The following is an 11,900-nucleotide window of genomic DNA, read 5'->3' as shown; positions in this document are numbered from 1 at the left end:
TAAATACTATAGTGTTTTTGAACCATACTATCGTAAAGTACTTGAATTAATTTATTGTGGTAATTCTATGATATATAACAACTATAGTAATATAAACAAATTACTAAGTTTTCTCCAACTTTACTATACACACTACAGTTTACTGTAGTAAAAACTAAAGTATACTACAGTATTTATATCAGTTCACTAGTTAATACTGTTGTAAATACTATAATATATACAGCATACTACAATTTACTATAATTGGTTCAAAAACACAATAGTATTTTTTTTCAGCTGGGAAACTATTAAACATTTTTTACTTGAATAGTTTTTCATGAATTGTCCAAATAAATCAGACATTTTCATTTCGTTCATGTTCATTTCTGTTCATTTGCTTAATATTTGCATATTTAAATTATTAAACCGCAGATGATTTCAGCATTTTTGATTTTTGACTTGACATTTTTACACTGCTTTTATTTTTATTCATATAAATCAAGTTTTATTTTTGTATGTATGTAGTTATTTTTAGATCCGTTTTACTTTAGTAAATCAAAAGTTAATTATTTTAATAAATATATATAATTAAATAAATTATATTATTTAATGTTCTTATTTTAAGCATTTATTCATTTTGTACATAAATAAATTTTAATCTAATGTATTTTAATTATTTTTTTTATTGTAAACACGTTATTTATTTAAGTCACGGACCTAGCGCTCCCTAGTGGCCTTCTAAGGGCTCAAGACTACAAACGTTAACACTTACACGTAATAACACTAACTAATTTCTGTCATATTTAACTGTTTATGGGGTGTGTCGGGGCAGATCCTGGTTCCGCGTGGCATCTCACTAAGTAGGTGAGTCACCTCATCGGACGGACCTGTACCCGTTCAAAAATTTCTCTCGCGAGAATGAGCGAGGACACGGGCGTCACCCCGCGTCGTTATTTTCCTTACTCATCAGTTTAAGGCATAACCTTCCAGTGCGCGAGCCCGCAGTACGGTTCACGAGCGCCGGCGTGCACAGCGACGGTGAGGCGAGCACGAGCGCTCGAGTTCAGAGTTTGACTCGATCATATCGATCATTATTACACTCCACAGATAAATACTAGTCCTGTTATTAGTATATGATGCTAAAAAAGAGTAATTTCTGACGGGAATGAGGTCTCCAAACAGTGCATTGTGGGACTGTCGATGACGTCACGGCGATTCTCTGTTCTCATTGGTTGTAGGCGTTAGTTTTGCTTTTTCAGCGTTTTCTCACGATCTTTTACTACATTAACATGGAAAATGTTATTAATTTGCGATTATACTTTTAACAGGCTATTTTATCGCTGTAATTCGGCAATCAGAAACCTCTTTTATTCTGTGGTGCTCAAGAAAATGATGTAAAAGCTGCTAAAACTGTACTTTTATTTAATACATTTAAGGTTTTTTTTTTAATAGAAAGGTCTTTCATTATTTGTATTTATTTATTTAAATAGAATAAGTAGATTTTATTTAGTTACATACTGTATCTCGCTTAAACCATATACTGTGGCTTAAACTAAAGCAAAACGCGCTCTGACTGAATCGTGTTCGCGTTTCGTGCGCGTGTATTTTGACCCTTTCTGCAGCCCGTCACGCACTGCTCTGGTCCCGCCCTTATGTACGTGACGCGCACGCGCAGTGGAGTCAGTACGGAACCCAGCTAAGGTAGATATGGCGGATCTGTCTCTGGATGAAGTGATTCGTCGCCGCAGCTTCACCGCTCGCGGAGTCAGCAAGAGGTAACGCGCTCCCGACACTTTAATCAGCGATATTATCAACCGCCGCGGCGTTTCATCTTTATTATTTTTCACATAAACGCAGTCGTGTGAGGCTCTTAGTGAGCAGATGTCCCGCCTTCTCCCGCCGCTCATTGGCTAGTATGGCCGCTCCCGTGCTCTGATTGGCTGACGCGCGTGACTCATGGCGTCCAGCGCGTTCTGTGGCTGTTTTTACAAACAAACCTCGTACATTCATGACATGAATCTCTCCGTTTCATTCACATTATCGCGCACTGCGAGCGTCACTATAGGCAGCTGAACTGCGCGTGCGTTCAGTGATTGATCGATATCCGTCGAGCGACAGAAGTGCGTGATTCCAGCAGAAAAAATGTTTTTTACTGTTAAATCTGAGCTAAAACTCTGGAAATGGAGGCTAACTTTGATTCGGACTGAAATATTAATTAAACAAGAGTTAGAAACAGCTTTTAAATGGGGTAAGAAACCCCTTTTTTTAATGTTGTTTGAGTTATTCATATGTAAGTGTTTCTTTGTCCCTCCCACAGGCCCATATATGGCAGAGGGGCGGGGTCGGTGGGCAGGGCCTTCGATGCCCGTCAGAAGATTGGCAGCAGTGATGTCAGACAGCGGCTGGGAGTGGGCGGGGCCACAGCAGGTAAACACAGTGACATTGGTGTTTGTGAAGCGTTAATGTCGACTGTAGTTTCACGTCCGTCTGTGCGTCCAGCGTTCCCGGTAAAGGACGCGCGGGAGAAGCTGGCGCAAAGGACGCGCGCTTCCGCATCCGGGGCAGAGGGGGCGGCGCAGGCGCGGTGCAGGACGCGCGGCAGACCATTAACTCGCGCAAACAGATCGCGCCTGTGCAGCCGTCGCCCGTCAAACCCGCCGCGCCGGGATCCCACACATCCACATCCACAACCCCGCCCCCAGTGTGAGAATGGGCGTGGCCTTGCAGCCAGGAGGCGGGCTCACCAAAGTAGTCGACGCACGTGATAGGTTGAGCTTAAAGAGGAGCGTCCCGACGACGTCCAATCAAATGGCAGCGTCTATGAAGATCACCAAAACCATCCAGGTGAGCGAGGTGTGTTTAACCAGCGGTTGCCATAGCAACGCTGGTGATTGACAGGTACCTGACGCGCATGTGTGTGTTCATTACAGCAGAGGCCTGTGGGAATGACCAGCGGGATCCGCATCAACGTTCCCAGCGGAGCCAATCCGGCTGGTGGTCACATGCCCGCTGATGATGACGATGGTGTGATGCCCAACAAACAGATGAAGTTCACTACAGCCAACACCCTGCAGACACGAGTGAGACTCACACACTCTCTCACACACTCTCACACACACACTCTCACACACACACACACTAACTCTCTCTCTCTCTCTCTTCAGCCGGTGCCGTCTCTCTCTCGACTCCCATCACTAAGGTGGTGAAGAACGACTCGTACACGCCTCCGTCCGTCTCCGTGGCGACTGCCCGCCCCCCCACACAGACCCTACAGCCCGTCTCCAGGACGACCGTTGCCACGCAACAGGCGGGTGGAGATGCCGGCGGACAAACACACGCCCCCCACAGGTACACAGATTGATTGACAAGCTGCTCGACCAATCAGAGAAGTGTTAGATGAATCACTAATGTGTGTGTGTGTGTGTGTGTCAGCCGGTCTTCAGTCCTCTGGAGGGCACCAAGATCACGGTCAACAACCTTCATCCCTCGCGTGACGGAGGAGGATATAGTGGTGAGTGTCCTCCGAGTCGTGTCACGTGACGTGCGTGTGTGTGTCGTACGCTGACGCTAACACACCTGTGTGTGTGCAGGAGCTGTTCTGTGTGTGCGGCGCGCTCAAGCGGGCCCGGCTGCTCAAAGTGGGCGTGGCCGAGGTGGTGTTTGTGCGTAAGGAGGATGCGGTCAGCGCCTACAGGAAGTACAACAACCGCTGCCTGGACGGTGAGAGAGACTTCCTTCATCGTGATTAACTCAGTCATCAGTGCTCGTTAAAACTGCTGTCAATCATTCATCTCACTGACACTCTGTGAAATCTGTTGTTTTTCCCCAAATTACACTTTATTCTTCACATTTTGTTTGACTTTTTTCATTAATGCCAAGTGTTTTGTTGTCATTTTCTGGATTCCGTTTGAATGGTTTAATTCATTACATTATAATAATCAAAGGTATGTCTAATCAGTGGAGTTCATAAAGCATTTTTAAAGTTCTGCTGTGTGAAAATGTGTGTATTTATATTTCAGTCATAATTTCTGTGTGTCCAGGTCAGCCCATGAAGTGTAACCTGCACATGCAGGGCAGCGTGATCACGTCAGAGCAGCCCATCCTCCTGTGAGTTACCATGGAAACAAACAACACATCACATGACACAACAAGTCACAGCTTCATTAAAACTCAAAATTATGACGTCATAATTTCAACCTTTTCCCTGTTTCAGCTTAGTATGTCATAATAACTTTCTCATAATTATGAATTGGTATGTCAATTGCGACTTTAAATTCCGACTTAATATGTCTTAGTTTCAACATTTTGTAATTTTGCCTTTTGTCATTTCAACTTTTTTGGTCAATTATGACTTGGAATATCTTAACTTCAGCTTGTCATGAATTGACTTTTTGTTGATTTAAACTTTGTCATAATTTTGACTTGGTACATCTTAAACTGAAATTATGACATGTTGAAATTTGTAATTATTTTGAATAATTTCAGCTTGTCATAAATTTCATGTTTTCAATTCGTCAATTATGACTTTGTAAATTTTGACTTAGTATGTCATAATTTCACTATTTCATCATTTCAATTTATGTCATCATTTTGAATTTGTCATAATTTCATCTTTTTGTCATAATTATGACTTGGTTTGTAAATTTCGACTTATGTCTTAGTTTCAATGTTTCATAATTTCAACATTTTATAATTTTGCCTTTTGTCATTTCAACTTTTTTTAATCAATTATGACTTATGTCAATTTCAACTTCAACTTTTTGTCAATTTAGACTTTTTTTGTCATAATTTTGACCTTTTTTCATAATATGACATGTTGAAATGATTTCATAATTTCAGCTTGTCATGAATTTAAAATATATTTTTAATTTGTCATAATCTTGACTCAGTTTTCACTTGGTATGTTATAGTTCAATTTCTTTCTTAATTTCAATTTGTCATAATTTCAACTTTTTGTCAATTTAGACTTAGTATGTCTTAATATAACCATTTCATAATTTCAGCTTTGTCATATTTTTGAATTTGTCATAATTATGAATTGGTATGTCAGTTTCAACTGTAAATTTTAACTTTATATGTCTTAGTTTCAACGTGTCATCATTTTAAATTTGTTTCATAATTTCATAATTTTGACGTGTCATTTCCACTTTTGTCAGTTATGACTCATGTCATAATTTCTACTTTTTTTTCCATTTTGACTTCGTCTCAAACTGAAATTATGACACGTTGAAATTTGTAATTATTTTGAATAATTTCAGCTTGTCATAAATTTCATGTTTTCAATTTGTCATAAGTTTGACTTTTTTGTAAATTTAGACTTAGTATGTCATAATTTCACACTTTCATCATTTCAATTCATGTCATAATTTCATCTTTTTGTCATAATCATGACTTGGGTTGTAAATTTCGACTTATGTCTTAGTTTCAATGTGTCATTTCAGTTTGTTTCATAATTTCGACATTTTATAATTTTGCCTTTTTATGTCATTTCAACTTTATCAAATATGACAATGTCAATTTCAACTTTTTGTCAATTTAGACATTTTTGTCATAAATTTTTACCTTTTTTCATAATTATGATGTTGAAATGATTTCATAATTTCAGCTTGTCATGAATTTAAAATATATTTTTAATTTGTCATAATTTTGACTTAGTATGTTATAGTTCAATTTCTTAATTTTAACTTGTCATAAATTGATTTTTTTTTGTCAATTTAGACTCATAAATTTGGCCTTTTGTCATAATTATGATTTAGTATGTCATAATTTCTACTTGGATATTAAGTCATACAAAGTCAAAATTTACACTTCATTTCATAATTTCAACTTGTCAAATTTAATTTTCAATTATTTAATTTTCAATGTAAAAAGTCATTAGTCAAAAAAAAACTTATAATCTAAATTTTGATGTCTAAATTGATAGTAAAAAGTGACAAATTGAAATTGACAAGTTGAAATTCTGACTGATAATTTCATAATTTCAACCTTTTCTCTATTTTGACTTAGTATGTCATAATTTCAACATGTCATAATTTAGAATTTGTCATAATTTCAACTTTTTTCATAATTATGTCTTAGTGTCTTAACTTGTGTCTTAGTTTCAATTAATTTGTTTCATAATATCAATTTATTTCATAATTTCAACTTATGTCATTTAAACTTTTTTGTCAATTTTGACTTGGTACATCATAAATGGTTCATATTGTCATAAATTTGAACTTATTTAATACTTTCGATGTCATAATTTTGACTTTAATTTCGTCTTAATGTGTCATAATTTCAATTTCTTTCATAATTTCAGCTTGTCATAATTTCAATTTCTTTCATAATTTCAGCTTGTCATAATTTCAAGTTTGTCGTAATTATGACTAGTATATCATAATTTCAATGAACGTTGTTTATATGTCATGACATTTATATGTCATAATTTTGACTTTATATGTGGTGTAAATGTTTTACCATAAGTTTCTCTGTCAGGTGATGTTGTTAATGTGACGTCTGTCGTCTGTGTTGATGATGTTGACGTGACTGACGCGAGTCTGCCGTGTTTCAGGAGACTGAGCGACACTCCCGGCGCGGGCGGATCGTCTCAGAAGGACTCGTCGTCTCGCTCCGGCTCCAGATCCGCGTCCACGGCCGAGGTGGATCCGCAGACCATCCTGAAGGCCCTGTTCAAGTCCTCCAGCCAGACGGGCAGCACCAGCGGCGGCAGCGGCGCCAGCGGAGGAGAGACGCCCAACGCTCACGCCACCGCCTTCCGCATCAAGATCTAACTCTGTTTTTATCTTCTTCTGCTTCCATCACTAGCTCTGTTTCTGTTCCGGTTTTAATGTGACGCTCTGTGGCGCTTTTGTTTTTCTCCAGTAAATATCTTGCTTTATAACCTGCTGTCTCTGTGCCGTTTTTATTTACACTTACACTACTGTTCAGAAGTGTGCGAGTTCTGACCCAATCAATGACAAATAAAATATATGACCATTTCCACATAAATATGACTGTTTTCAACAGTGATAATAATAATCATAAATGTTTCTTGAGCAGCAAATCATCATATTAGAATTATTTCTGAAGGATCATGTGACACTGAAGACTGGAGTAATGATGCTGAAAATTCAGCTTTGATCACTGGAATAAATTACACTTTACTATATATTCAGCTAAAATAAACCAATAATATTTCCCCGTTTTTACTGTATTTTTGGTGAGCAGAGAAAAACTTCTTTCAAAACCACTAACAAAGTAGTGAGATTTGAGTAGAGTTGAGAAGAATGTGTTAATTACAACTTTTATGATCGTTTTAGTCATTTTAAAGCGCAACAACAGTTTTCCTCACGCACTCATATTCCTCAGTGGAACTACAGTTCCCAGCAGCCATTGCGTCTCTGTTTCCGGTGACGCGTGTAAACGAAGATGGCGCCGTCCAAGGACCAACTCGCGTGCGTCATTCCTGGAGGTTTTACTGGTAAATCTATTAAAGTTTATAAAACTAATAAGATGCTTATATTCGCTGGCGATGATGATGACGCTAGGGCATGAAGAGCTTGATTGAGTGAGTGATGTGGATGTGTTTGTGTTTGTGTGGCAGTGCTGTCGCTGAGGTTCAGTGAGGATGACGATCATGCTGCTCTTCATCAGCTGTGTGTGAAGGAGCATCGAGTCCGATCCGAGTCCAACACAGACAGACCGCTGGACCGAACACTGTTCGTGCTCAACGTGCCGCCCTACTGCACACAGGTACACACACACACACTCATACAGATCAACTACACACTCACTCACTCACTCACTCACACACACACACACACACACACACACACACACACACACACACACACACACACACACACACACACTCACTCATACAGATCAACTACTCACTCACACAGATCAACTACACACTCACACACACACACACACACACACACACACACACACACTCATACAGATCAACTACACACACACACACACTCATACAGATCAACTACACACTCACTCACACACATGGGTCATTGACGAATAAGGTTTGTAAAAGTGTTAACAAATATATTGGAGATATAATTAATTTTGAAGTTTTATTAAGTGTTAACAATGAGATTGTGTTTTTTTAATATAATTAACACTGATTTTGTCATTTTTTACAAGATGGACAATATATGTCACCAAGAAAGTCATTTGGTTTAACCAAAATTTCAGTTTTACCGAATGACGATATTTTCAAACGATGCTAACAGGCTGATATTTAACAAAAGGATAATCAAAAACTTTATATTTACTACAAGTTTTTAAAATATTACAACATTTTCCATGTTTTATAGCGGTTGCACTGAATGACCTGATGTTTCGGGACATGCGTATGATCAAGTGAAAACATGAATTTATCAAATAGTTAAGAGAGAGTTAGTTACTCTGCTTCACGACCATGTGGTCTGAATGATGTCACATCCTGTCACATGATATTGACCTTTTATATTGGTAATTGGTTATTGAAATTCATTATTTCTCATAACAAAGCAACGACTTATACACATAATTTTAATACCATTTTGCTCTGTGTTGATATATGATGTTATAAAATAAAAGAATATTTACATTTATTACATTTTAAGATATTTTAATCACAAATGAAATGGCTGTATTGGCCTTTGGATGGTTAAACTGAATGACCTTTAAAATACCTTTATATGAAGCAAAATATAATTAAAACCTTTTGAATTCAATAAAAGAGATCTGGTTGTTCTACCTTACATGCTTTGGATGTCATATCTTTGTTTTTTATTATTTTATCTGACTGTCCATTTCACGCACACTATAACACACATCTACATGATTGTGATCAGGTGTTGTCTCAACAGCACAGGTTAACTAGTCCACAACCCACCCAAACTCATCTTAACTAATTCTTAACCCACCCAAACATAGGTTAACTAATCCATAACCCACCCAAACATAGGTTAACTAATCCATAACCCACCCAAACATAGGTTAACTAGTCCATAACCCACCCAAACATAGGTTAGCTAATTCTTAACCCACCCAAACACAGGTTAACAAATCCATAACCCACCCAAACATAGGTTAACTAATCCATAACCCACCCAAACACAGGTTAACAAATCCATAACCCTCCCAAACTCATCTTAACTAATTCTTAACCCACCCAAACATAGGTTAGCTAATCCATAACCCACCCAAACATAGGTTAGCTAATTCATAAACCACCCAAACACAGGTTAACAAATCCATAACCCACCCAAACATAGGTTAACTAATCCATAACCCACCCAAACATAGGTTAACTAATCCATAACCCACCCAAACTCATCTTAACTAATTCTTAAGCCACCCAAACATAGGTTAACTAGTCCATAACCCACCCAAACATAGGTTAACTAGTCCATAACCCACCCAAACACAGGTTAGCCAATCCATAACCCACCCAAACACAGGTTAACAAATCCATAACCCACCCAAACACAGGTTAACAAATCCATTCCCCACCCAAACATAGGTTAACTAATCCATAACCCTCCCAAACTCATCTTAACTAATTCATAACCCACCCAAACACAGGTTAACAAATCCATAACCCACCCAAACATAGGTTAACTAATCCATAAACCACCCAAACATAGGCTAACTAATCCATAACCCACCCAAACACAGGTTAACAAATCCACAACCCACCCAAACTCATCTTAACTAATTCTTAACCCACCCAAACACAGGTTAACAAATCTATAACCCACCCAAACATAGGTTAGCTAATTCATAACCCACCCAAACTCATCTTAACTAATTCTTAACCCACCCAAACACAGGTTAACAAATCTATAACCCACCCAAACATAGGTTAGCTAATTCATAACCCACCCAAACTCATCTTAACTAATTCTTAACCCACCTAAACATAGGTTAACTAATCCATAACCCACCCAAACATAGGTTAACTAATTCTTAACCCACCCAAACATAGGTTAGCTAATCCATAACCCACCCAAACATAGGTTAGCTAATTCATAACCCACCCAAACTCATCTTAACTAATTCTTAACCCACCCAAACACAGGTTAACAAATCTATAACCCACCCAAACATAGGTTAGCTAATTCATAACCCACCCAAACTCATCTTAACTAATTCTTAACCCACCTAAACATAGGTTAACTAATCCATAACCCACCCAAACATAGGTTAACTAATTCTTAACCCACCCAAACATAGGTTAGCTAATCCATAACCCACCCAAACATAGGTTAACTAATTCTTAACCCACCCAAACATAGGTTAGCTAATCCATAACCCACCCAAACATAGGTTAGCTAATTCATAACCCACCCAAACTAATTCATCTTATCTTAACTAATTCTTAACCCACCTAAACATAGGTTAACTAATTCTTAACCCACCCAAACATAGGTTAACTAATTCTTAACCCACCCAAACATAGGTTAGCTAATTCATAACCCACCCAAACACAGGTTAATCAGACTGGTGTGTGTGTGTGTGTGTGTGTTTCAGAGCGTTCTCGCAGACGTCTTCAGCCGCTTCGGTCCGATCCAGTCGGTGGAACTGAGTGATAAACCAGGAGTGTCCGAATCGAGTGACAGTGACGTGTCTGAATACTTCAGAGCCGCACGCAGACAGGTGACAGACTACAGCTGCATACTCTCACACACACTCACACACACACACTCACTCACTCACTCACATGTGTGTTCAGTGTTTCAGAGTGGCCTACATCGTGTTCAGCAGCGAGTCCGGAGTCGCAGCCGCCAAACGACACCCGCGGAGCATCCCGCTGACTGTCTCCACCGCGGGGCGACCCGTACGAACCGGTGTCAGCAGTGAGTCTCACACACACACCTCTGATGATGATGATGATGATGATGATGATGATGTGTTTGTGTGTGTTCTGATGTGTGTGTGTGTGTGTGTGTGTGTGTGTGTGTGTGTAGAGTGGATCCAGCAGTACTCGGAGTCACTGGTCAACTCTTCATCTCTGCAGGACGCCGTCGATCAGTTCATGACAGACTTCGACAGACAGAAGACAGAGGTGAGAAACCACACACACACACACACACACACACACACACTCGTCAGGTCACCTGACCAGCTCATTCATTATTCATGACCCGCAGGAGGCGGAGCGTCTGAAGCAGGCGGCGGTGCAACAGCAGGAGGATGAGGAGGGCTGGGTGAAGGTGACGAAGGGCAGCCGCGGCGCCAAGGCCCGCCCACACAGCGAGATGGCCAATCAGAGGACGCTTCAGAAAGAGGAAAAGAAGAAGCAGCGCAAGGAGCTGCTGAACTTCTACTCGTGGCAGCACAGGAACACACAGAAAGAGCGTGAGTTACACCGACACGCCTCACACCGTTCACACCGCCTCGGGCTTCCCATCATGCCCTGTGTCTGTTTCAGATATCGCCGAGCTGAGGAAGAAGTTCGAGGAGGACAAGCAGAAGATCGCCATTCTGAGAGCGCAGAGGAAGTTCAGACCCTTCTGATACAGCCTACCCACAATCCCCTTCACCCACTGACTCGTCTACCCACAATCCCCTTCTCCTGTACTGTCTGTTTACATGAATGTTCTTTTGAAATAAAGTTATTTGAAGTAAAGACTTTTATAATTATTTGTTTATGGTGCAAAAATAAATCATTGTGTGTCAGATGTGTGATTAGATCGTTAAGAGCATCTTATTTCCAGTATTTTTACGTTTTTTTTTTAGTTTAATCATTAAATTGTTAATATAATATTATTTTCCATTTTAATACAGCATATAAATAGGAGTGAAAATCATTCAATTATTTTTTTAAGTTTAATCATTAAAATATATTAATATTATTTATATTATTTCCCATTAAATATGCAAATGTACAAATTTAATACAGCATATATAAATAGGAGTGAAAATCATGAAAT

At 39.0% G+C, this 11,900-nt stretch overlaps 3 protein-coding genes and 1 non-coding gene across 4 annotated transcripts in view; 2 read left to right on the top strand and 2 right to left on the bottom strand.

Annotated features, from left to right (window-relative positions):
- Positions 1 to 11,900, bottom strand: part of LOC125247564 (CXADR-like membrane protein) — an 824,350-nt gene that overhangs the window by 222,836 nt on the left and 589,614 nt on the right. The window lies entirely within an intron of this gene.
- On the bottom strand, positions 805 to 959 carry LOC125250618. The gene has a single exon (XR_007180819.1). It is a non-coding gene; the product is annotated as a U12 minor spliceosomal RNA (small nuclear RNA).
- On the top strand, positions 1,576 to 6,862 carry poldip3 (polymerase (DNA-directed), delta interacting protein 3). The gene is given in 13 exon segments (XM_048160744.1): positions 1,576 to 1,754; positions 2,297 to 2,406; positions 2,479 to 2,505; positions 2,508 to 2,645; positions 2,648 to 2,823; positions 2,910 to 3,066; positions 3,141 to 3,316; positions 3,319 to 3,327; positions 3,412 to 3,462; positions 3,464 to 3,490; positions 3,570 to 3,699; positions 4,020 to 4,086; positions 6,533 to 6,862. Coding segments are annotated over 13 exon segments (1,356 nt in total). The 5' UTR covers positions 1,576 to 1,686; the 3' UTR covers positions 6,753 to 6,862.
- Positions 7,283 to 11,596, top strand: rrp7a (ribosomal RNA processing 7 homolog A). Its single transcript, XM_048159037.1, has 7 exons — positions 7,283 to 7,441; positions 7,565 to 7,713; positions 10,498 to 10,623; positions 10,700 to 10,823; positions 10,935 to 11,032; positions 11,118 to 11,325; positions 11,399 to 11,596. Exons 1-7 carry the CDS (start codon positions 7,390 to 7,392, stop codon positions 11,482 to 11,484), a joined length of 843 nt encoding a protein of 280 aa, XP_048014994.1. The 5' UTR covers positions 7,283 to 7,389; the 3' UTR covers positions 11,485 to 11,596.

The sequence above is a fragment of the Megalobrama amblycephala genome, linkage group LG1 (genome assembly GCF_018812025.1).
Source record: "Megalobrama amblycephala isolate DHTTF-2021 linkage group LG1, ASM1881202v1, whole genome shotgun sequence".
NCBI lineage: Eukaryota > Metazoa > Chordata > Actinopteri > Cypriniformes > Xenocyprididae > Megalobrama > Megalobrama amblycephala.
The sequence above is the reverse complement of the archived record's forward strand: the minus strand, read 5'-3'. Positions and strand labels throughout refer to the sequence as shown.